This window comes from Coregonus clupeaformis, chromosome 16 (genome assembly GCF_020615455.1).
Source record: "Coregonus clupeaformis isolate EN_2021a chromosome 16, ASM2061545v1, whole genome shotgun sequence".
In the NCBI taxonomy this organism is placed as follows: domain Eukaryota; kingdom Metazoa; phylum Chordata; class Actinopteri; order Salmoniformes; family Salmonidae; genus Coregonus; species Coregonus clupeaformis.
The window spans coordinates 52,012,488-52,038,329 of NC_059207.1; the positions used below are offsets into that span (position 1 = coordinate 52,012,488).

General features: G+C 42.6%; 2 protein-coding genes across 2 annotated transcripts in view; one reads left to right on the plus strand and one right to left on the minus strand.

The window, feature by feature from the left end:
• LOC121584004 (lipoxygenase homology domain-containing protein 1-like) overlaps nucleotides 1–3,717 on the minus strand; it is a 70,517-nt gene extending 66,800 nt beyond the window's left edge. Inside the window, exons 1-2 of the mRNA XM_041899839.2 lie at nucleotides 3,432–3,717; nucleotides 2,635–2,749 (exon numbers count right to left, since the gene is read on the minus strand). Of these exons, the coding sequence (XP_041755773.2) occupies nucleotides 2,635–2,749; nucleotides 3,432–3,717 (401 nt within the window). The remainder of the gene's footprint in view (nucleotides 1–2,634; nucleotides 2,750–3,431) is intronic.
• A 1,442-nt stretch (nucleotides 3,718–5,159) lies between these two features.
• LOC121585102 (60S ribosomal protein L37) lies at nucleotides 5,160–7,371 on the plus strand. The gene is made up of 4 exons (XM_041901460.1): nucleotides 5,160–5,243; nucleotides 5,722–5,857; nucleotides 6,216–6,300; nucleotides 7,265–7,371. The coding sequence occupies exons 1-4, from the start codon at nucleotides 5,241–5,243 to the stop codon at nucleotides 7,332–7,334; spliced, it is 294 nt and encodes a 97-aa protein (XP_041757394.1). The 5' UTR covers nucleotides 5,160–5,240; the 3' UTR covers nucleotides 7,335–7,371.
• The last annotated feature ends 18,471 nt before the right edge of the window (nucleotides 7,372–25,842 follow it).

Consider the following 25,842-nt stretch of genomic DNA (forward strand, 5'->3'; position numbering starts at 1 on the left):
TTAAATTGACAATTCTGTGAACTGTCTTGTGCAAGTTTTACATTGACACTACCTATTTAGCAAAGGTTTCAATTAGAGATGATGTGCAGGGATTTGTACTCTTTCATGATGTCTACTTTGATGCTAATTAGCATTTTCGAATATGAGAATAAATAGAGCCGAATATATTGATAAAAGTCACCCTATCTGAGAGAGATTTATATGGTTATCGAAACGTCACGCCAGGGTAAGCCTACATGAAACACAGCCCTTATTTTAAGTGTTTCTAAAATCACCTTTGGGAAAAATGGTGTAAAAACTATTGGAACCATTTCCCTGTTTGACTACTAGATTTTATGGGTATTATGACACCTCCATTGTGGGGCTCTCTATTGGTTCAAAGTGCAATACATTTTTTCCTGTTTTTCACATCCAACTGCACAGTTCCAATGCCTGCATTTAAAACCAGGATATCTGTCCTGGCTGGGGTATACATTATACACAACATTCCATCCATCTCCTCTGCTAGAAACTGGTATGAAATGGAATGCATATCAAACTGATTTAGTACGCAACCAATGCATGATATTTGTGTAAGGAAATAGCTAAGCATTGTAGTATTTTTCCACCTGTAAAATATCTACCACGCCATGTATTTCTTATGTACCCCACATGACAGATCTGCTCAAAATACTTATGATGTATGTTCAACAATCAAGAACACAGGATAAAATGTGACCCATGACGGATATCCTTTTAACCCCGAAAAGTTAAAGAATACCACTGAAATACCTCTTTTCCGTGCTGTGAAATTGGAGATAAAAGGATAAAGAACAGGTGTTAAACCTCAAACTAGCAGAATCAATCAATATAGGTTTTGCAATGTACTGTATGTCAGTGTAATGAGATGATTGGCTCTAATTAGATTACAGTGTATTGATTTATGTAGAGCTTTTCATGTTGTCTCAGTTAGGCTAACAAAATCAATGTTAATTAGATTAAAATACAATTGTTTATTTATTCAACGATCAAATTATACAGTGCCTTCGGAAAGTATTCAGACTCCTTGACTTTTTCCACATTTTGTTACGTTACAGCCTTATTCTAAAATAGATTAAATAAAACATTTTCCTTAGCAATCTACACACAATACCCCATAATGACAAAGCGAAAACAGGTTTTTAGATTATTTTGTAAATGTCTACTAAATTTAAAACAGAAATACCTTATTTACATAAGTATTCAGACCCTTTGCTATGAGACTCGAAATTGAGCTCAGGTGCATCCTGTTTCCATTGATAATCCTTGAGATGTTTCTACAACTTGATTGGAGTCCACCTGTGGTAAATTCAATTGATTGGACATGATTTGGAAAGGCACACACCTGTCTATATAAGGTCCCACAGTTGACAGTGCATGTCAGAGCAAAAACCAAGCCATGAGGTTGAAGGAATTGTCCGTAGAGCTCCGAGACAGGATTGTGTCGAGGCACAGATCTGGGGAAGGGTACCAAAAAATGTCTGCAGCATTGAAGGTCCCCAAGAACACAGTGGCCTCCATCATTCTTAAATGGAAGAAGTTTGGAACCACCAAGACTCTTCCTAGAGCTGGCCGCCCGGCCAAACTGAGCAATCGGGGGGGAAGGGCCTTGGTCAGGGAGATGACCAAGAACCCGATGGTCACTCTGACAGAGCTCCAGAGTTCCTTTGTGGAGATGGGAGAATCTTCCAGAAGGACAACCATCTCTGCAGCACTCCACCAATCAGGCCTTTATGGTAGAGTGGCCAGATGGAAGCCACTCCTCAGTAAAAGGCACATGACAGCCCGCTTGGAGTTTGCCAAAAGGCAGACCATGAGAAAAAAGATGCTCTGGTTTGATCAAACCAAGATTGAACTCTTTGGCCTGAATGCCAAGAGTCATGTATGGAGGAAACCTGGCACCATCCCTACGGTGAAGCATGGTGGTGGCAGCATCATGCTGTGGGGATGTTTTTCAGCGGCAGGGACTGGGAGACTAGTCAGGATCGAGGCAAACAGCAAAGTACAGAGAGATCCTTGATGAAATCCTGCTCCAGTGCGCTCAGGACCTCAGACTGGGGCGAAGGTTCACCTTTCAACAGGACAACGACACTAAGCACACAGCCAAGACAACGCAGGAGTGGCTTCGGGACAAGTCTCTGAATGTCCTTGAGTGGCCCAGCCAGAGCCTGGACTTGAACCCGATCGAACATCTCTGGAGTAAATAGCAGAGCAGCAATGCTCCCCATCCAACCTGACAGAGCTTGAGAGGATCTGCAGAGAAGAATAGGAGAAACTCCCCAAATACAGGTGTGCCAAGCTTGTAGCATCATACCCAAGAAGACTCTAGGCTGTAATCACTGCCAAAGGTGCTTCAACAAAGTACTGAGTAAAGGGTCTGAATACTTATGTAAATGTTATATTTCAGTTTTTTTATAAATTAGCAAACATTTCTAAAAACCTGTTTTTGCTTTGTCATTATGGGGTATTGTGTGTAGATTGATGAGGGAAAAAAACAATTTAATAAATATTAAAATAAGGCTGTAACGTAACAAAATTTGGAAAACGTCAAGGGGTTTGAATACTTTCCGAAGGCACTGTATATAATATCTAAGACAGCCCACAAAGGGGACTCACTTGCTAGCCAGATGCACCTTGGGAGTGATGCCATATTCCCCGAAGAGAGTGATAAACACATTGGCATCGGTGCCTGCCCCCCTCTCATCTCCAGTGATGGTCACCACCTCATACACTGCAGGGGTGTATGACATGGCAAAGAGAGAGTTAGAGGCACAGACAGACAGACAGACAGACAGACAGAGAAAGACAGACAGACAGACCGAGAATGAGATATGAGATATAGTGTGTGTGTGTGCAAGCTTGAGTGAGTGACTAAAACAGTACTGTAGAGTGAAAAATAAAGTAAGTCTACAACTAGTTGTAAGTATTCTAGGTAGACACCCAAAAAATTAATAGCATTGTGGGGTCCTTTTCATTAAGTTAAACAAGCCATTGTTATTGATAGGTATCATGTTACATTTGAGATACAGACATAGGCCTACCTCATACCTGTGAATACTTTAAGTGTTGTATTACCCAGACAATTAAGGTCAACAATGAAGCTATTACACCAGGAACCAGCAAAGATACAGCCATTGTATTAATCAAATGAAGTCAACCTATAAAGGGGGAGCTCATGCATTGAGAAATAGTTAAGCACTCAAATGTTTTCTGTGTGGTAGACCTATAACATTTCTGGCAATCACGCTTGAAGCTAGCCAGCCAATAATACTATGAGGTCTGTATTTTGTATGTTCTTCCATTGATTGTTTCTGTCCATTTATTACCGTTAAGTTTGATGCTGTGACCTGCTTCTGTCATATTATCTGTGTGTCACATTCTAGTTATACAATGTACAATATAATGTGTCATACCTTTCTTCTTGTGGTACTCATCCTCATAGTTCTCCATGGTATCTGGCTCATAGTTCCGTAGTTCATTCTCATAGATCTCCACGTAGTTCTCAACCAGTTTCTTCTTTTTGCCTTTGCCCTTTTTGGTGTCCTCATCACTGTCCCCCCCTGAGCCTTTCTTGACCTTTTTCTTCTTCTTTTTGCTATCCCCTTCTTCATCCCCCTGTTCGCGAGGTTGTTCCCCCTCTTTCTTGTCCTTTTTGGATTTTTTGTCGTCGTCTTTAGATTTTTTGTCCTTTGACCCCATGTCGTTCTCCTGGTGGTCTTTCTTCTTCTTGGTTCCCTTTCTGGTGGCCTCAATCACATCATTGAGCCTCTCTGCTCTCTTTTTCTTGTTATTGATGGTATCACTGTGATCTTCATCATCTGTACTTTTAGACTCACTGCTTCTCACCTCATACTCCTCATCGCTGTCCTCCTTAGCTTTCTTCTTATTTTTCTTTAATTTTCCTTTGTTCTCCCCCTTTTTCTTGCTGCTCCTTACATCAGGCTCAGAGGTGTCAGAGTGGTACCCTTCTTCTGGAGCTTTTGATTTCTTCTTCTTCCCCCTGCCAGCTCCAGCATCCTCTGTGCCAGTGATCCTCTTACTTTTCGTCTTGGGCTCTGGCTCCTGATCCTCTGAGCTCTCGTCATCCACCTCTTCGGTTCCACCACTGCCCTTGGCGTTGTTTTTTTTCTTTTTCGGGGACATCTTTAATTTATTTACTACCTTGTAACTGTAACTGATTCCAGTGTGTACCAGTGAAACACGATTCAACTGACCTGTAGTGCCACCGTAGTGACCAGCCGGTGCCGGCAGGATGGGGCCAAAGCCATACAGACTCCTGGGTAGAGCAGACTGCAGGGTGGCTTGAGGAGGCTGGCGCAGCCCTCTCCTGCTGTAGTTCCCCACCTGAAACCGCAAAAGCCACTGAGCTCATATAAAATTACTACCACTGCTGGGTTGTCACCTGATCAGACGAGAAAGCCCCTGGAAAAATCGAGAACATGCCAGAAAATTATAACCCACATTAGAAGCTGATGAGGGTTTTACAATTTAAAGAGGAGATCTGCAGTTCAAACAATAACAAAGCAGAGAACCTGACACTGTTTTGGTAAACCGCTGAGGGGTGGAGCTGGAGAAATGTATATAAAGTGTTTACAATTACTTTGTTTACAAACAATGGATTGAAACATGTTTATATTGTGTGTTGTGATGGGGTACGACAGTTGAACTAGAGGCATTTACGTCATATTCTTTAAGAGTCAATGGATATAATTTTTGATGAATCCTTGGTGACTATGTACGATAACTATTTAAAAAATGTACCTCCTAAATCGTTCTATCAACTTCATGTAGTCATGTTGAAAGTCCAGAGAAATATGCATAAAGAGAAACCAGTAGTAAACAAATTATAAACACGGGAGCAAGGGAGATTAAAAGTATAATAATGTCTGGATTTTCTGGACTCGAAATTGGCAGTAGCCTCGACAGACCGGTAGTGATCGCTGTTGTTTCTGTCTCTCGAGGCTAAATTGGCATCTGGCATGAATGGGTAATAATGTTATATCTAAAAATTTAAATAATTATACTTATAATACCATACATATTGTATTACAGTATTTCCTACTTAAATTGCAACTTACAATATTAATTTAGTGACGTTCCGTGCTAGTGATAGGAACACATTATTGGCTGCGCTTGTGTTGCTACAGCATACCGGTACGGACTGAATTTAGTGCAACACAAAACCCTTTTCCGGTCTCTATCGCGTGAACTTCGGCAAGAAGATGGTAAGCTTGGACGCAGTTTACACAGAAAATCTGAAATCATCTGCTTTAATGCATTTTCTCCCTTGTCATCTACATTATTGTTGTGAAGATGAAAGCAATGAAGTGTCACACACCCCAGTATTTCACGGGTTCCGTTTCATAATCCGTAGCTATCAACCCGATGAATTAACTGTAATGTAACAAGCACTTAACGTTAGTTAGCGAACCCAAACACAAGCTAGCTTCCAAATCATTCTCAAAATGAACGCAAACTTATTTTTGGCCCCCATAAAATAAACGATTTTAAAGACTGTATTTATTAGCATGTCCTTATTTTCATCCTGTAAAAAAGTGAAAGCCATGTCTAGGTTTCACTGGTTTTCACTAACATGTTAGCCAGCCAACTAACTAACCTAGCTAGTAACGTTATGCAGTTGTTTGGCATTAACTATACTGTCCAATTGTTCATGCGCATCATACATGTTTTTATGTTTCCCAGACGAAGGGAACGTCGTCATTTGGTAAACGTCGCAACAAGACGCACGCCCTGTGTCGTCGGTGCGGCTCCAAGGCATACCACCTCCAGAAGTCCTCATGCGGAAAGTGTGGCTACCCCGAAAAGCGCAAGAGGAAGTGTGAGTGGCTCATACTGTTCTTGCATGTCTGGCAGGTGGTTTAGCTAGTTGTTATTGATCAATAAGTGCATCCAGTGGTGTGACCAATAGGGACTCATCAGCGAGGCTAGATGGATGGATGTATGCTGCAGGTCATCATGCCAGGAGTCTTACCTGAGTTCAACCTGTCAGAAGTTTTCTGTGATGCATAACGTTATGTCAAAAAGAAAAGACGTTCGCACACGCAGCAGTGACTTTTTACACTTCCAGATTTGTTTTGGAAAGGTTTGGTCAAGCTGGCCTTGTCACATTTATGTCTGTCTGTTTAAAAGTTTTGCTCTTCATTGATTCTAACACGCTCATCCTTTCACCCGTGCAGATAACTGGAGTGCCAAGGCCAAGCGACGCAACACTACCGGGACTGGCCGTATCAGACACCTGAGGGTCGTCTACCGCAGGTTCAGGTGAGTCAAACATCCTCCCTGCAATGAATTTCAAGGCTGATTTGCAATTGTACATCAGATGCAGTCAGAAGGCAATGTTTCCCACAGAATTCAAAGAAGAGCTGTTCTTTAGGCAGGATTATGTACCTCCATTTCTCCATTGTTTGCTTGCATTTTTGTCTTTGACTGTGAGACTGGATTATACGTTTTGACTGTGCAGAGAAGCTCCTGATTTGCCCCCCTTTTCTGACCTGCAGAGTCACTTGAGACAGTGTCTGTCCTTACAGTAGGCCCTATGTAATGTAACAGGTGTGATATCACTAGCTAAGTTTGCCATGCTGGATTTGGTTGTTCTGCACAGATACATTTCAGTGCCGGGTTGAACCCTCAGTTTTGTTGATGTTGAGATAATATTAGGGGTTAATTGTTCTTTGATATACCAGGAGGTAGGTGGTGTTAGTTTTATTTGTTTTTGTTTGTTTAGTTAGTGACTGTTAGGTAAACTACTCGTCAAATGTGTTTTCTGCAATATAAACTGTAACTAGGCTGGCATGATTTGACAAGGCCATGGTAGTAAGAGACTTGAATGCTTGTTGACATCACATGATCACTGGAGATTTTTGATATCACCAAAGCCAAATTGGAAGGCATATTTCACTGTTCTTTTTTGCATGTTAACTGGCACGAACAGATATTGTTGCTATGTAGGTTGCTAGCGAAAGACCAGTCTCATATCACATACTCTGCTCTAAGATGTGATGTTAGATTAATTTCAGGTAGACTTAAGTAAGTAGCTATCACATTGTTCGTAGTGTTAACCCATACAGAAGTTGAACGTTCCAGAAAAGGGTATTTCTGTTATTTATAAGCATTTGAGAGGCACTATATAAATGTAGTTTACAAATCATTGTCCTCCTTCCTCATTAACACATTTAGTATTTACATTTACGTCATTTAGCAGACGCTCTTCTCTTGTCTTTTCCAGGAATGGATTCCGTGAGGGAACTGTCCCTAAGCCTAAGAGAGCAGCAGTGGCTGCCTCCAGCTCTTCCTAGGCTCTGAGTCTGAAATAAAGTCATCATAAAACGACAACTTCATGGCCTCTCGTCCTCTTCTTTGGTCAGTTTTAAGTTATACAATGAAGATAAAAAAAAACGTTGAAACATTATCTCTAACAAGAACCCTAGCAGCAACCAGTAAGTGTTGGGATCAGTGGAGGCTGCTGAGGGGAGAACGGCTCATAATAATGTCCAGAGCAAATGGAATGGGATCAAACACCTGGAAACCATGTGTTTGATGTATTTGATACCATTCCACTGATTCCGCTCCAGTCATTACCACGAGCCTGTTCACCCCAATTAAGGTGGCACCAACCTGTGGTTGGGATTCAGTTTTATCACTAAAACTTGTTTGAAGGAAGGTTTTTCCTGCAACCAGCAGAGGGACACATTTCTTCATGGTTGTTTCTAGAGGATCTGAAAAAATAATCTGAAATAACAGGGCTCTATTTTGCTGTGCGACCTGGAATTTTAATTCAGGAGCACTAGTGCGCCTAGAGAAATTAAGGATTCTAGCTTTAATATCTCAATTTAGGTGCACACGTGCTCCTTGTAAAAAAAGGTCAGCGTAGAGCCCTGAATAATCCACTATTTTATCCTCCAAAGTGGATGTGGCAGAAAAGGTTTAGGATTCTTTAGTCACAGTATTGTGATTTGACAAAAGAGACCTGGGGAGGGGGGAAAAGCATGTTTGAATAGATATTTAGCAGTTCTATAAATATATTTCCCACAACTCAAACTACTGGATGAGATGTGAAAATAACATGGGACTCAGTGACTCCATGGATACTAACTGCTATAGTAACCAGTAATTGGTTTCAATACAGCAACTACAAATCACATACAGTGGGGAAAAAAAGTATTTAGTCAGCCACCAATTGTGCAAGTTCTCCCACTTAAAAAGATGAGAGAGGCCTGTAATTTTCATCATATGTACACGTCAACTATGACACACAAAATGAGGGAAAAAAATCCAGAATATCACATTGTAGGATTTTTAATGAATTTATTTGCAAATTATGGTGGAAAATAAGTATTTGGTCAACTTCAAACAAGCAAGATTTCTGGCTCTCACAGACCTGTAACTTCTTCTTTAAGAGGCTCCTCTGTCCTCCACTCGTTACCTGTATTAATGGCACCTGTTTGAACTTGTTATCAGTATAAAAGACACCTGTACACAACCTCAAACAGTCACACTCCAAACTCCACTATGGCCAAGACCAAAGAGCTGTCAAAGGACACCAGAAACAAAATTGTAGACCTGCACCAGGCTGGGAAGACTGAATCTGCAATAGGTAAGCAGCTTGGTTTGAAAAAAATCTACTGTGGGAGCAATTATTAAGAAATGGAAGACATTCAAGACCACTGATAATCTCCCTCGATCTGGGGCTCCACGCAAGATCTCACCCCGTGGGGTCAAAATGATCACAAGAATGGTGAGCAAAAATCCCAGAACCACACGGGGGGACCTAGTGAATGACCTGCAGAGAGCTGGGACCAAAGTAACAAAGCCTACCATCAGTAACACACTACGCCGCCAGTGACTCAAATCCTGCAGTGTCAGACGTGTCCCCCTGCTTAAGCCAGTACATGTCCAGGCCCGTCTGAAGTTTGCTAGAGTGCATTTGGATGATCAAGAAGAGGATTGGGAGAATGTCATATGGTCAGATGAAACCAAAATATAACTTTTTTGGTAAAAACTCAACTCGTTGTGTTTGGAGGACAAAGAATGCTGAGTTGCATCCAAAGAACACCATACCTACTGTGAAGCATGGGGGTGGGAAACATCATGCTTTGGGGCTGTTTTTTCTGCAAAGGGACCAGGACGACTGATCCGTGTAAAGGAAAGAATGAATGGGGCCATGTATCGTGAGATTTTGAGTGAAAACCTCCTTCCATCAGCAAGGGCATTGAAGATGACACGTGGCTGGGTCTTTCAGCATGACAATGATCCCAAACACAACGCCCGGGCAACGAAGGAGTGGCTTCGTAAGAAGCATTTCAAGGTCCTGGAGTGGCCTAGCCAGTCTCCAGATCTCAATCCCATAGAAAATCTTTGGAGGGAGTTTAAAGTCTGTGTTGCCCAGCGACAGCCCCAAAACATCACTGCTCTAGAGGAGATCTGCATGGAGGAATGGGCCAAAATACCAGCAACAGTGTGTGAAAACCTTGTGAAGACTTACAGAAAACGTTTGACCTGTGTCATTGCCAACAAAGGGTATATAACAAAGTATTGAGAAACTTTTGTTATTGACCAAATACTTATTTTCCACCATCATTTGCAAATAAATTCATTAAAAATCCTACAATTTGATTTTCTGGATTTTTTTTTCTCATTTTGTCTGTCATAGTTGACGTGTACCTATGATTAAAATTACAGGCCTCTCTCATCTTTTTAAGTGGGAGAACTTGCACAATTGGTGGCTGACTAAATACTTTTTTTCCCCACTGTATGTTTGAATATAGATTCAAAGGGTTTCCCTAGGGCTGCTATACAGACAGTGATACTTGTGGAGAGCATCTCAAAGCTACATTGTGTATGGCCTCTTCCATTCGTTGAACATAACGTTTAGAAGTCCATGTAATAGGACATTTATCTAGCTTTCATTTATAATCGATGAAGCGAAACTCAGTGGCTCTTCTCATATCTACAGTTGAAGTCGGAAGTTTACATACACCTTAGCCAAATGCTTTTAAAATCAGTTTTTCACAACTCCTGACATTAAATCAGAGTAAAAATTCCCTGTCTTAGGTCAGTTAGATCACCACTTTATTTTAAGAATGTGAAATGTCAGAATAATAGTAGAGTGATTTATTTCAGCTTTTATTTCTTTCATCACATTCCCAGTGGGTCAGAAGTTTACATACACTCAATTAGTATCGGGTAGCCTTCCACAACCTTCCCACAATAAGTTGGATGAATTTTGGCACATTCCTCCTGACAGAGCTGGTGTAACTGAGTCAGGTTTGTAGGCCTCCTTGCTCGCACACGCTTTTTCAGTTCTGCCCACACATTTTCTATAGGATTGAGGTCAGGGCTTTGTGATGGGCACTCCAATACCCTGACTTTGTTGTCCTTAAGCCATTTAGGCACAACTTTGGAAGTATGCTTGGGGTCATTGTCCATTTGGAAGACCCATTTGCGACCAAGCTTTAACTTCCTGACTGATGTCTTGAGATGTTGCTTCAATATATCCACATAATTTTCCTTCCTCATGATGCCATCTATTTTGTGAAGTGCACCAGTCCCTCCTGCAGCAAAGCACCCCCACAGCATGATGCTGCCACCCCCGTGCTTCACGGTTGGGATGGTGTTCTTTGGCTTGCAAGCGTTCCCCTTTTTCCTCCAAACATAACGATGGTCATTATGGCCAAACAGTTCTATTTTTGTTTCATCAGAACAGAGGACATTTCTCCAAAAAGTATGATCTTTGTCCCCATGTGCAGTTGCAAACCGTAGTCTGGCTTTTTTATGGCGGTTTTGGAGCAGTCGCTTCTTCCTTGGTGAGCGGCCTTTCAGGTTATGTCGATATAGGACTCGTTTTACTGTGGATATAGATACTTTTGTACCCGTTTCCTCCAGCATCTTCACAGGGTCCTTTGCTGTTGATCTGGGATTGATTTGCACTTTTCGCAACAAATTACGTTCATCTCTAGGAGACGGAACATGTCTCCTTCCTGAGCAGTATGATGGCTGCGTGGTCCCATGGTGTTTATACTTGCGTACTATTGTTTGTACAGATGAACGTGGTACCTTCAGGCGTTTGGAAATTGCTCCCAAGGATGAACCAGACTTGTGGAGGTCAACAATTTTTTTTCTGAGGTCTTGGCTGATTTCTTTTGATTTTCCCATGATGTCAAGCAAAGAGAAACTGAGTTTGAAGGTAGGCCTTGAAATACATCCACAGGTACACCTCCAATTGACTCAAATGATGTCAATTAGCCTATCAGAAGCATCTAAATCCATGATATAATTTTCTGGAATTTCCAAGCTATTTAAAGGCACAGTCAACTTAGTGTATGTAAACTTCTGACCCAGTGGAATTGTGATACAGTGAATTATAAGTTAAATAATCTGTAAACAATTGTTGGAAAAAGTACTTGTGTCATGCAGAAAGTAGATGTCCTAACCGACTTGCCAAAACTATAGTTTGTTAACAAGAAATTTGTGGAGTGGTTGAAAAACAAGTTTTAATGACTCCAACCTAAGTGTATGTAAACTTCCCACTTCAACTGTACATGTCAACAGTGTTTTAGTGTAAAGGTATGTGATAGACTTGTTGTTACATGTGCATGACACTGTTTTGGAGATGTTTGACAACATGTAGAATTGGAATATAAGTAGCTGGCACACCATATACGGGTGGGAGTGGTGTTTTGCATTGCAGAGCAAGTTCTCTGTCTTCTCCAGTTTTCCATTAGTCCATAGATCTCCCAACTTAATTGGATTCCCATGGCTGTATATGCTTATTTTCTATCAGAATCCAGAAGGAGCTTTATCAAAACAAAGCCGCTGGTCGCTAAAAATACACAAAAAATAAACAAAATGGCAACTCCCACAGTCCATACAGGATGAAGTGGCGGAAATTAAGAGGAGATATTTTGTCACAGCAGGAAAGGAGAAGAACGTATCCACAGATGGTGTCTGTCAAAACTCAGGATGAACTTTACCTGTGTTTGTTTTCCTTACTGAAAATGTTGCAAGAAGACAAAGCTCTTTGAAAAACTTGATACTAAGTGCGCAAATGTGAGGAATTGTACTCCAATATAGTCCGAGTTGGCATGTCAGCATCAATAAGGTAAATAAGGTACTGGACTTTAGAAGTCCCTTTGTAGCAGGGTTATATAGCCTACCAATGGATCCATTTCAAACAGCCAGATATGTCCAAACTGAGAAGCAACCGCTGTTCCTTTATTTAGACTACTCCTTTAGTTTCTAACAACCAGATACTTTATATGTACTTCCTCATGGAAGATGTACTTTTGGTCAACTCTGATTCAAGTGCTCTGTGAGTGGTTATAGAACCTAATGGTTTAAACCCCAGTGTTCTACCCCAGCACAATTCCAGTAGAAACTCTGCTCGCAGTGCAATGAGTTCTATTTGAAATCTTCAAAAGATGGCTTATCTCTGAAGTTTGTGTGATTAAAAAAAAAAAGGGAGATGATGAGCCGACCACTCAGATACATAACAGCCAGACTGTTATTGTGGGACAGGTTCGTTGCGAATTGGAAAAGGAATTGGTCTGAAAGGAAATATACAGTGTATTCGGAAAGTATTAAGATCCGTTTACTTTTTCCACATTTTGTTACTTTACAGCCTTATTCTAACATTGATTAAATTGTTTTTTCCCCTCATCAATCTACACACAGTATCCCATAATGACAAAGCAAAAACAGGGTTTTAGAAAATGTTGCTAATGCATTAAAAATAAAAATCTGATATGACATTTACATAAGTATTCAGACCCTTTACTCAGTACTTTGTTGAAGCACCTTTGGCAGCGATTACAGCCTAGAGTCTTCTTGGGTATGACGCTACAAGCTTGGCACATGTATTTGGGGAGTTTCTCCCATTCTTCTCTGCAGATCCTCTCAAGCTCTGTCAGGTTGGATGGGGAGCGTTGCTGCACAGCTATTTTCAGGTCTCTCCTGAGATGTTCGATCGGGTTCAAGTCCGGGCTCTGGCTGGGCCAATCAAGGACATTCAGAGACTTGTCCCGAAGCCACTCCTGCGTTGTCTTGGCTGTGTGCTTAGTGTCGTTGTCTTGTTGGAAGGTGAACCTTCGCCCCAGTCTGGCTGTTTTTCTAACCTCATTATCTGAAGCGTTAACGTTAGGTAGTTAGTAGCTACTGTACTCGAAATGTAGCTACCTGGATAGCTAACTAAACAATAGCTGGAACGACCTAGCGTTAATATTTGGAGACGCTTTCTCTCCGTTGGGACAGACGCGAACTGGCTGAATCGATTCAGTGGCTAGCTTTGCACTTAACTGGCTAACAGTAGCTACTAAGGATAAGCTATAACCTACATTTATTTTTGTTTTGTTTTTACATACTGGTAACCAGAGTCGTTCAAGGGAATTCGGGACATGGGTGACTAGCTAACGTTAACTTGGCTCTCTGTGTGTTCGTGCTGTGGGAGGAGGGGTTAGTTCGTTGGCAGAGAGCAATGGCTAGCTAGTATGCTAACTATTCTAGCTAACTAACTGGCTGAATAAGTTGACGACGTACTCACTCAAACTGTCAAAACTACCCCAAAACTTTACACAACGTTAGACACGGACACAAATGATCTGCTGGGCGTGTTAACACACTGGTGGTTTGTTGTAACCGAGTATTGGTGCTAAACCGGACAACACCCTGTCGTTCTCTGCTAACATCAAAGCGGTGACCCGATCCTGCAGGTTCATGCTCTACAACATTCGCAGAGTACGACCCTACCTTACACAGAAAGCAGCACAGGTCCTAATCCAGGCACTTGTCATCTCCCGTCTGGATTACTGCAACTTGCTGTTGGCTGGGCTCCCTGCCTGTGCCATTAAACCCCTACAACTTATCCAGAACGCCGCAGCCCGTCTGGTGTTCGACCTTCCCAAGTTCTCTCATGTCACCCCGCTCCTCCGCACACTCCACTGGCTTCCAGTTGAGGCTCGCATCTACTACAAGACCATGGTGCTTGCCTACAGAGCTGTGAGGGGAAGGGCACCTCCTTACCTTCAGGCTCTGATCAGACCCTACACCCAAACGAGGGCACTACGTTCATCCACCTCTGGCCTGCTAGCTCCCCTACCTCTACAGAAGCACAGTTCCCGCTCAGCCCAGTCAAAGCTATTTACTGCTCTGGCACCCCAATGGTGGAACAAGCTCCCCCACGACGCCAGGACAGTGGAGTCACTGACCACCTTCCGGAGACACTTGAAACCCTACCTCTTTAAGGAATACCTGGAATAGTATCAAGTAATCCTTCTACCCCCCCTCCCCCACACCCCATTAAAAAAAAAAGAAGAAAAAAAAGTGGTTGTCCCACTTGCTATCATAAGTTGAATGCACCAATTTGTAAGTCGCTCTGGATAAGAGCGTCTGCTAAATGATGTAAATGTAAATCAGACCAGAGAATCTTGTTTCTCATGGTCTGAGAGTCTTTAGGTGGCTTTTTGGCAAACTCCAAGCGGGCTGTCATGTGCCTTTTACTGAGGAGTGGCTTCCGTCTGGCCACTCTACCATAAAGGCCTGATTGGTGGAGTGCTGCAGAGATGGTTGTCCATCTGGAAGGTTCTCCCATCTCCACAGAGGAACTTTAGAGCTCTGTCAGAGTGACCATCGGGTTCTTGGTCACCTCCCTGACCAAGGCCCTTCTCCCCTGATTGCTCAGTTTGGCCGGGCGGCTAGCTCTAGGAAGAGTATTGGTGGTTCCAAACATTTTCCATTTAAGAATGATGGAGACCACTATGTTCTTGGGGTCCTTCAATGCTGCAGACATTTTTTGGTACCCTTCCCCAGATGTGCTCCAAGATGGCGTAGCAGTGCGGTCGTGTACTCTGTAGTGTGTCCGTGTAAATAGCCAGTTTTTTTTTGTTGTCTTTTTCATATATATTTCCCTATCACACTTTTCATCCTTCTACTAAATATACTTTCCTGCAACTTGCCTCACTCAATGTGGAATGGATTCTATTATTTACTTACCTTTTATCTAGAATCTTCAATTGAAACTAGCTAGCCAGCTAACTAGCTACTTGCTATTAGCCACCGTTAGCGGTTTTCACCCAGAACATCAGATTTTCTGCTGGAATAACTGAATCACTGGACATTAACACCGGATCGCAACAAGCTAGCCGCAACCGAATGGATGTTGCTGTTGGCTAATCACCACTGCCCCCGAAGCAAGCACCAGTTAGCCTTGAGCTAGCCTCGAGCCAGGCCCATATCCCGGCTATCTACCTCTTTGTCTACCGGATGGGAGTAGCCAGCTAACTAGCTACTTGCTATTAGCCACCGTTAGCGGTTTTTCACCATTGTCCGTGGCCTGCACTACCTATCAGCCAGCTCTGGCCTGGACTATTATCGGCCAGTCTGCGCTGTCTGCACAGCGGGTTATCGACCCAGAACATATTGGATTTTCTGCCGGAATCACTGAACCTTTAACACCAGATCATCGCAACTAGCTAGTTGCAACCGAATGGATGTTGTTGTTGGCTAATCAGCCTTGAGCTAGCCTCGAGTCAGACCCATCTCCTGGCTATCTACCTCTGTCAACCGGACGGGACCTCCTAGTGTCAACACGGAGCCCTGATCCATCACGACTGGTCTGCCGACGTAGTCGCCTGATGTGGTTTCAATAGGCTTCCCGTTGCGACGACCACGAAGATCCATCTGCTAGTCCCGGCCCGCTAGCACACGCAATCAACAGCCGTGCTTCCTGCTCGCCTGTGCTGTAGCACCAATTCGAACTGCTCTCGGACTCACATATTGCTGTTCACTGGACCTTATGATCACTCAGCTACACAGCTGATGCCTGCTGGACTGTTCCTTTACACGGTATCCTGTCCTGTTTATCTGTTTAGCCTCAGCCCAAACTTTAATCGCCATTACCAGTTGTCTTAGCTCTCTCGAATAACACCTGTGATTGCTTTATGCCTCTCTCCCATGTCAATATGCCTTGCCTATTGCTGTTCCAGTTAGTTCTTATTATACAATTTCACTGTAGAGCCCCAAGTCCCTCTCAAACTGCCTCAAATAGCTTCTTTGTTCTACCCCCCATACACGCGGAGACCGGCTCAATCGGTGCCTCCAGTGATGCTATCTTTTTCATTGTTACCCAACGCTTAGGTTTACCTCCACTGTACTCATATCCTTCCATATCCTTGTCTGTACATAATGCCCTGAATCTATTCTACAACGCCCGGAAATCTGTCCCTTTTATTCTCTGTACCCAATGCACTAGAAGAACAGTTCTTAAAGCCTTTAGCCGTATCCTTATTATAGTCCTCCTCTGTTCCTCTGGTGATGTAGAGGTTAACCCAGGCCTTGCAGCCCCCAGTATCACTCCTACTCCCCAGGCGCTATCATTTGTTGACTTCTGTAACCGTAGAAGCCTCCTCCCTAAGTTTGAGTTATTCACTGCGTTAGCACACTCCGCCAACCCTGATGTTCTAGCAGTGTCTGAATCCTGGCTTAGGAAGGCCACCAAAAATTCAGAAATGTCTGTCCCCAACTACAACATTTTCCGTCTAGATAGAACTGCCAAAGTGGGTGGAGTTGCAATCTACTGTAGAGATAGCCTGCAGAGCTCTATCATACTATCCAGGTCTGTGCCCAAACAGTTTGAGCTCCTACTTAAAAAAATCCACCTTTCCAGAAATAAGTCTCTCACTGTTGCCGCTTGCTACAGACTCCCCTCAGCCCCCAGCTGTGCCCTGGACACCATATGTGAATTGATTGCCCCCCATCTATCCTCAGAGTTTGTACTGCTTGGTGACCTAAACTGGCATATGCTTAACACCCCGGCCATCCTACAATCCAATCTCACACAAATTATCAAGGAACCTACCATGTACAACCCTAAATCCGTAAACATGGGCACCCTCATAGATATCATCCTGACTAACTTACCCTCTAAATACACCTCCGCTGTCTTCAACCATGATCTCAGTGATCACTGCCTTATTGCCTGCGTCCGTAACGGGTCCGTGGTCAAACGACCACCCCTCATCACTGTCAAAAGCTCCCTAAAACACTTTAGCGAGCAGGCCTTCCTAATTGACCTGGCCCAGGTATCCTGGATGGATATCGGTCTCATTCCGTCAGTAGAGGATGCCTGGTTGTTCTTTAAAAGTGCTTTCCTCTCAATCTTAAATAAGCATGCCCCATTCAAAAAATACAGAACAAAGAACAGATATAGCCCCTGGTTCTCCTCAGACTTGACTGCCCTTGACCAGCACAAAAACATCCTGTAGTGTACTGCATTAGCATCAAATAGCCCCCGCGATATGCAACTTTTCAGGGAAGTTAGGAACCAATATACACAAGCAGTTAGGAAAGCAAAGGCTAGCTTTTTCAAACAGAAATTTGCATCCTGTAGCACTAACTCCAAAAAGTTTTGGGACATCCATTGAGAATAAGAGCACCTCCTCCCAGCTGCCCACTGCACTGAGGCTAGGAAACACTATCACCACTGATAAATCTACAATAATCGAGAATTTCAACAAGCATTTTGCTACGGCTGGCCATGCTTTCCACCTGGCTACCACTACCCAGGCCACCAGCTCTGCACCCTCCGCTGCAACTTGCCCATGCCCCCCCTGCTTCTCCTTCACACAAATTCAGACAGCTGATGTTCTGAAAGAGCTGCAAAATCTGGACCCCTACAAATCATCTGGGCTAGACAATCTGGACCCTTTTTTTTTGCCACCGAAATTGTCGCAACCCCTATTACTAGCCTGTTCAACCTCTCTTTCGTAACGTCTGAGATCCCCAGAGATTGGAAAGCTGCCGCGGTCATCCCCCTCTTCAAAGGGGGTGACACTCTAGATCCAAACTGTTACAGACCTACAGTGGGGAGAACAAGTATTTGATGCACTGCCGATTTTGCAGGTTTTCCTACTTACAAAGCATGTAGAGGTCTGTAATTTTTATCATATGTACACTTCAACTGTGAGAGACGGAATCTAAAACAAAAATCCAGAAAATCACATTGTATGATTTTTAAGTAATTAATTTGCATTTTATTGCATGACATAAGTATTTGATACATCAGAAAAGCAGAACTTAATATTTGGTACAGAAACCTTTGTTTGCAATTACAGAGATCATACGTTTCCTGTAGGACTTGACCAGGTTTGCACACACTGCAGCAGGGATTTTGGCCCACTCCTCCATACAGACCTTCTCCAGATCCTTCAGGTTTCGGGGCTGTCGCTGGGCAATACGGACTTTCAGCTCCCTCCAAAGATTTTCTATTGGGTTCAGGTCTGAAGACTGGCTAGGCCACTCCAGGACCTTGAGATGCTTCTTACGGAGCCACTCCTTAGTTGCCCTGGCTGTGTGTTTCGGGTCGTTGTCATGCTGGAAGACCCAGCCATGACCCATCTTCAATGCTCTTACTGAGGGAAGGAAGTTGTTGGCCAAGATCTTCGCGATACATGGCCCCATCCATCCTCCCCTCAATACGGTGCAGTCGTCATGTCCCCTTTGCAGAAAAGCATCCCCAAATAATGATGTTTCCACCTCCATGCTTCACGGTTGGGATGGTGTTCTTGGGGTTGTACTCATCCTTCTTCTTCCTCCAAACACGGCGATTTGAGTTTAGACCAAAAAGCTATATTTTTGTCTCATCAGACCACATGCCTTCTCCCATTCCTCCTCTGGATCATCCAGATGGTCATTGGCAAACTTCAGACGGGCCTGGACATGCGCTGGCTTGAGCAGGGGGACCTTGCGTGCGCTGCAGGATGTTAATCCATGACGGCGTAGTGTGTTACTAATGGTTTTCTTTGAGACTGTGGTCCCAGCTCTCTTCAGGTCATTGACCAGGTCCTGCCGTGTAATTCTGGGCTGATCCCTCACCTTCCTCATGATCATTGATGGCCCACGAGGTGAGATCTTGCATGGAGCCCCAGACCGAGGGTGATTGACCGTCATCTTTAACTTCTTCCATTTTCTAATAATTGCGCCAACAGTTGTTGCCTTCTCACCAAGCTGCTTGCCTATTGTCCTGTACCCATCCCAGCCTTGTGCAGGTCTACAATTTTATCCCTGATGTCCTTACACAGCTCTCTGGTCTTGGCCATTGTGGAGAGGTTGGAGTCTGTTTGATTGAGTGTGTGGACAGGTGTCTTTTATACAGGTAACAAGTTCAAACAGGTGCAGTTAATACAGGTAATGAGTGGAGAACAGGAGGGCTTCTTAAAGAAAAACTAACAGGTCTGTGAGAGCTGGAATTCTTACTGGTTGGTAGGTGATCAAATACTTATGTCATGCAATAAAATGCAAATTAACTACTTAAAAATCATACAATGTGATTTTCTGAATTTTTGTTTTAGATTCCGTCTCTCACAGTTGAAGTGTACCTATGATAAAAATTACAGACCTCTACATGCTTTGTAAGTAGGAAAACCTGCAAAATCGGCAGTGTATCAAATACTTGTTCTCCCCACTGTATATCCATCCTGCCCTGCCTTTCGAAAGTTTTTGAAAGCCAAGTTAACAAACAGATCACCGACCATTTCGAATCCCACCGTACCTTCTCCGCTATGCAATCTGGTTTCCGAGCTTGTCATGGGTGCACCTCAGCCACGCTCAAGGTCCTAAACGATATTATAACCGCAATCGATAATAGACAGTACTGTGCAGCCGTCTTCATCGACCTGGCCAAGGCTTTCGACTCTGTCAACCACTGCATTCTTATTGGCAGACTAAATAGCCTTGGTTTCTCAAATGACTGCCTCGCCTGGTTCACCAACTACTTCTCAGATAGAGTTCAATGTGTCAAATCGGAGGGCCTGTTGTCTGGACCTCTGGCAGTGTCTATGGGGATGCCACAGGGTTCAATTCTCGGGCCGACTCTTCTCTGTGTATATCAATGATGTCACTCTTGCTGCTGGTGACTCTCAGATCCACCTCTACGCAGACGACACTATTTTGTATACATCTGGCCCTTCATTGGACACTGTGTTAACAAACCTCCAAACGAACTTCAATGCCATACAACACTCCTTCCGTAGCCTCCAACTGCTCTTAAACACTAGTAAAACTAAATGCATGCTCTTCAATCGAACGCTGCTGGCACCCGCCCACCCGACTAGAATCACTACTCTCAGGAGGTCTGACCTAGAGTATGTGGACAACTACAAATACTTAGGTGTCTGGTTAGACTGTAAACTCTCCTTCCAGACTCACATTAAGCATCTCCAAGCCAAAGTTAAATCTAGAATCGGCTTCCTATTTCGCAACAAAGCCTCCTTCACTCATGCAGCCAAACATGCCCTCGTAAAACTGACTATCCTACCGATCCTTGACTTCGGCTATGTCATTTACAAAATAGCCTCCAACACTCTACTCAGCAAATTGGATGTAGTCTATCACAGTGCCATCCGTTTTGTCACCAAAGCCCCATATATTACCCACCACTGTGACCTGTACGCTCTTGTTGGCTGGTCCTCACTACATATTCGTCGCCAAACCCACTGGCTCCATGTAATCTATAAATCACTGCTAGGCAAATCCCTGCCTTATCTTAGCTCATTGGTCACCATAACAACACCCACCCGTAGTATGCACTCCAGCAGGTATATCTCACTGGTCATCCCCAAAGCCAACACCTCCTTTGGCCACCATTCCTTCCAGTTCTCTGCTGCCAATGACTGGAACGAACTGCAAAAATCTCTGAAGCTGGAGACTCTTATCTCCCTCACTAACTTTAAGCATCAGTTGTCAGAGCACCTTACCGATCACTGCACCTGTACACAGCCCATCTGAAATTAGCCCACCCAACTACCTCATCCCTATATTGTTATTTATTTTTCTCATTTGCACCCCAGTATCTCTATTTGCACATCATCTCTTGCACATCTATCATTCCAGTGTTAATACTAATTGTAATTATTTTGCACTATGGCCTATTTATTGCCTTACCTCCATAACTTGCTACATTTGCACACACTGTATATATATTTTCAGTTGTATTTTTGACTTTATGTTTTGTTTACCCCATATGTAACTCTGTGTTGTTGTTTTTATCGCACTGCTTTGCTTTATCTTGGCCAGGTCGCAGTTGTAAATGAGAGTTTACCTGGTTAAATAAAGGTGAAAAAAAATAAAATAATAATAATATACAAAAATCTGTGCCTTGACACAATCCTGTCTTGGAGCTCTACAGACAATTCCTTCAACCTCATGGCTTGGTTTTTTCTGACATGCACTGTCAACTGTGGGACCTTATATGGACAGGTGTGTGCCTTTCCAAATCATGTCCAATCAATTGAATTGACCACAGGTGGACTCCAATCAAGTTGTAGAAACATCTCAAGGATGATTAATGGAAAACAGGATGCACCTGAGCTCAATTTCGAGTCTCATAACAAAGGGTCTGTAATTAAGGTATTTCTGTTTAGTAAATACATTTGCAGAAACATTTAAAAACCTGTTTTCGCTTTGTTGTTATGGGGTATTGTGTGTAGATTGCTGAGGAAAAATATTTATTTAATCCATTTTAGAATAAGGCTGTAACGTAACAAAATGTGGAAAAAGTCAAGGGGTTAGAATACTTTCCGAACGTACTGTAAGTGAATGTACAAAGATTGTACATGTTTGCCCTTTGAAATGGTTGAACAAGGAAACAGCTGACACAGAAAGTGTGGTTGTTATTAGTGCAAAGTTCATAATGACTAAACCTTATTTTGTTTACATCATTATTGATGATCAAACCCTGGTTTGTTATAAATCAGCAAGGTTTTCATTTTTCATGTTCTTCACATCAGCTCAAATTGAGTTAACCTGATTGTCTCGTCCTATTGCATAATTTGCTCATCACATTCAGGTTGACTTATTTGTGGATTTGTTTATTTTCATTTCACATCCTAATGATAAATGCCTGATTAGCACACCTGAGCCCAGAGGATCTAAACATTGTTTTTTTTTTATAGTGTGTGTAGCACAAGTCTCAGCCTGTCTTTGTATGAGACCGCAATTTGTCAGACTCCAAAACCTGATCCTTAACCGGTGAATACTGAACAGGAAATATATTGAGGGTTCCGGGTGAAGTGAACTGTAACAGATATTCAACTGACAAATCTCAAAGTCCATTGCTGAGAAAGTACCTCTGAATGCATTATATAATTACCACGATAATACAATGTAAATATTTTTTCTCTCACAAATAAGTTACAATTCATCTATTCTAAGTTTATTTGACGAATTTAATTAAATGTATATCCTTATCATAGCAGCATGACCCCAGTATATTGTATTGCTCACTATCTGAGTGAAGGGTGAGGTTTCACTCACTGAGGATAGATGGATGCAATCTGAGAGGCAACCACCACATTGGAGGAGATCACAGTTCCTGTAAAACTCATTGTGACCAGAATCCTGGAAGAGAAGGAGAGAGAGGACACTAATAGGGCTCCTTTTAAAGGCTCTCCCTCGCCAGAAACCTTTTTGGCAAGGCCCTCATTGGAGGACTTCACTCCACATCTGCAGTCCCTTAGATCTTGACGCATTTGCAAGGCCCTGCTCCTCGCAAATACACTTAGTGGCGACATTGGATATAGTGTGTGTGTGAGTAAAAGCGCACTTGTCATCCGTTCCCAACCTCTGGTAAAGTACTTACATTTGTTTTGAGCCATGCCACTAACAATTAGAACCGGCCCAAACAGTGGAAAGGCATCACAGCTGGCTTCAGGCTAAGACCGAGACGCCAGAGCTGTCTCCAAATGATGACATTTGATCATATTAATAAAATAATGATTTCACAATAATTTAGTACATTTGCATTTTGCTACTTTACTGTACCAAGTTCACAAACAGCATATAGTGCATACAGTACATAAACACACCAGATTTATACATATTAAATTCAAATTCCCTGTTCTCATATTTGATTTTTTAAAAATCTGAAATGTTCTCTTTTGCTTATTGGTAAGTCACTGAGCATGTTAACTCTTAAACCAGGGTTCCCCAACTGGCTGGCTGAATTTGGCCTGTGGGTGGTTTTATTTGGCCCCCAAGTTTTCTGAGCCAATAAAAATAAAAACGTTAAAGAGTGTTGGACATGAAAGACTAAAAACACCAGGAAATCAGCTCCAAGTGATTTTAATTTAGGAAATCTGTTCCCAAGTATTCCCATCATAATAGAAAGATGTGATTGTATACAAATGTAAGCAAGGTTTGAAATTATTATGTTTTAGTCAACTATTATATCTGTTTGGGCTTCTTGCAGTCAATTTGCAGTCTACAAATTATTTGTAATTATGTTTCGGCCCCCCGACCATCCGCTCAAGAAAACAATCGACCCACGACTGAATCTAGTTGATGATCCCTGTCTTAAACAATTTCAGGGTGTCTGGAAGCTGCTGAATTTATGGCTATAGCTGTTGTTTTATCCTGTCTGTCAGGGGAACCCTTCTACCAGACCCAGTTCCGCATGTCCACTGTTTGTTGTAAGGTTCCTATGCTTCCCATTGGCTGAGAGACATTTACCTCACTCATTCAGTTACAGACCTGATGGGAGGGAAGCCATTTTGAATATGATTCCCATAACAAATACAGTTTCACATCTGTAAAACAGTTATTGTTCTTCTGGGGCACCGCAATTAAAAACAGAGCAAACGCACAGTTGGGATTTGGGAAGACTGGGGTCAGTGTTGGCTTGCCCTCGGCATGGCCAGGGTTTGTTATGGGATGCTGGGCACTCCCATATAGAGGATCAGGACACGCCCATAGGCACTAAGATATCGGTGGTGTTCCTACCTGACTACATTGCAGACTTTGCATTGCATCAACCAATGGTTGTGTGCCACGTCATCGACTGGCAGCAGGCAGGTTGCTATATCATATAATGTGGTTAGCTGATATGTTAAACATCTATCCAGGCGTTGTGAGAACTGGCAGGTGTCTGCAATGTAGTCAGGAACGCCACTATCAACATGATGAGTATTATTGACAAGGTTTCAACCATTGCCTGGTCTTCATCTCTCTACATTAGATTTGTCTTAGTTTTTTCTACCCACCACCTGCGAAAGAGGCCTTATGCACGTCACTAAAGGCTTATAATCTCTACCATCCCATAGTTTCTGGTCTCTGTCATGTATATTGCTATAATAATCATGACATGGTCTGGTGTCCTGTTCATCTATAGGTGACAGCAGACGTGCCCTGATGTTGAACAGCCAATTGGCCCCCAGGAGACACAGGACAGAATTCATGTTGATGTGAGTTGTGTTGACTTAAAGCAGTTTCACGTTTCTATATGTTACTGTAATGTATTGCACAGCACAGAACTGCATCTTATGGGAAGTTACTGACAGTATATGGCCATAATACAGTAGAATGAAAGGAAGTGTAGAATGGATGGAAGTGTGGCCACTAGCTCAAATCTAACCCTGAAACCTAATAGTTTATGAATTTGCTCGCCAACTATATACCTATTTTTGTCCATTAAGCGTCTAGTGGCTCTTTATCTTATGAAAGGAAGAGGCATAAACATGTTTGGTAAAAGTGCAATCAGACATGGGTCAAGTACAAGACAATTAGTGCAGTGAAGAAGCCCATAATGTCTTTGGAAGGACTCCATGCAACATGTTTTGATCAATTACAGTCTATCTGCCTTCTCCACCACCCTGTTGAGATTTCTCATGTTGAGGTTGGTTGCTCTCACACTCTCTGTGTTGATATCCCATTCTCTGCATATTTGCTTTAGCCACTGCATTGCTTGTTCAATCTTAATAACGTCAAATAGGAGCCATGTATGTTTGTGGTTTTATGATAGAAGCTGGCTCAGCTAGATTATATCCTGGGAAGTCTACTTTATGCCCATCACAATATATGTGTGTGTGTGTATGCGTGCGTGTCTGTCCACATGCGCGCGTGCAGTTACGTGTGCCGTTATGTGTACGTGTGTGTGTGTGCGCGCACTCATGTACTGTTACCAACAAGAAGATCTGGGATTATTTTGCTTGTTTGAACTTGAACTCATTGTTAACAGCCTTGGGCCCAAGTTCGTTAGGGATTGTTTACCCAATTATACTTGTGTAAACTTGGAAAGCAGTGGCCTCTACCTTTCAGTAGCATCTGTGTGCTAATAGGTGTCATAATATGACCTCTGAACTCTGTCACAAATCTGAATGTGAAAACCCTCCTGCTTACATAAATGATTTCCGCTTGTTCTTAGATGACATGTAGTTTAATAACACACACACACACACACACACACACACACTGCCTGAGACACTGACCTATGTGCGTGTTGGTTTGCACACATTCACGGTCTCATTGGTGGTCCAAAGGAAATGGAGTCATGCACTTATCTTTGAGGCCAAAATGTGGGTCTCAATAACTGTTAATCCATTTAATTCCTTTTCAGAATGTATTGCTTACATTAATATTCTATAGGGTGGATATAACGCAAGCACATTTAATTTATAATGAAAAACATCTGTAATTTTAAGCCTTTTACAGATATACCGGAACATAATAGTTTAGAACTGATATGCCATATTTATGTTATGCTAATGTAACATTTCATGACATGATTGAATAACTTGCATCTTCTCACAGAGAAGAAATTGCATAGGTCACAAAATTATGACAATGACAACACTGCGGTGGGTCACTGATAATCTGATCAACTTTCAAAACTGGCACCAGTTATAGAAATACATATACAGAGTTTGGCTAACTATCCTGCATGTTGGCACAACTCATTCCATGTTGGCACAACTCATTAGATGTTGGCACAACTCCTTCCATGTTGGCACAACTCATTCCATGACCAAGGCATGCTAAAAAGCA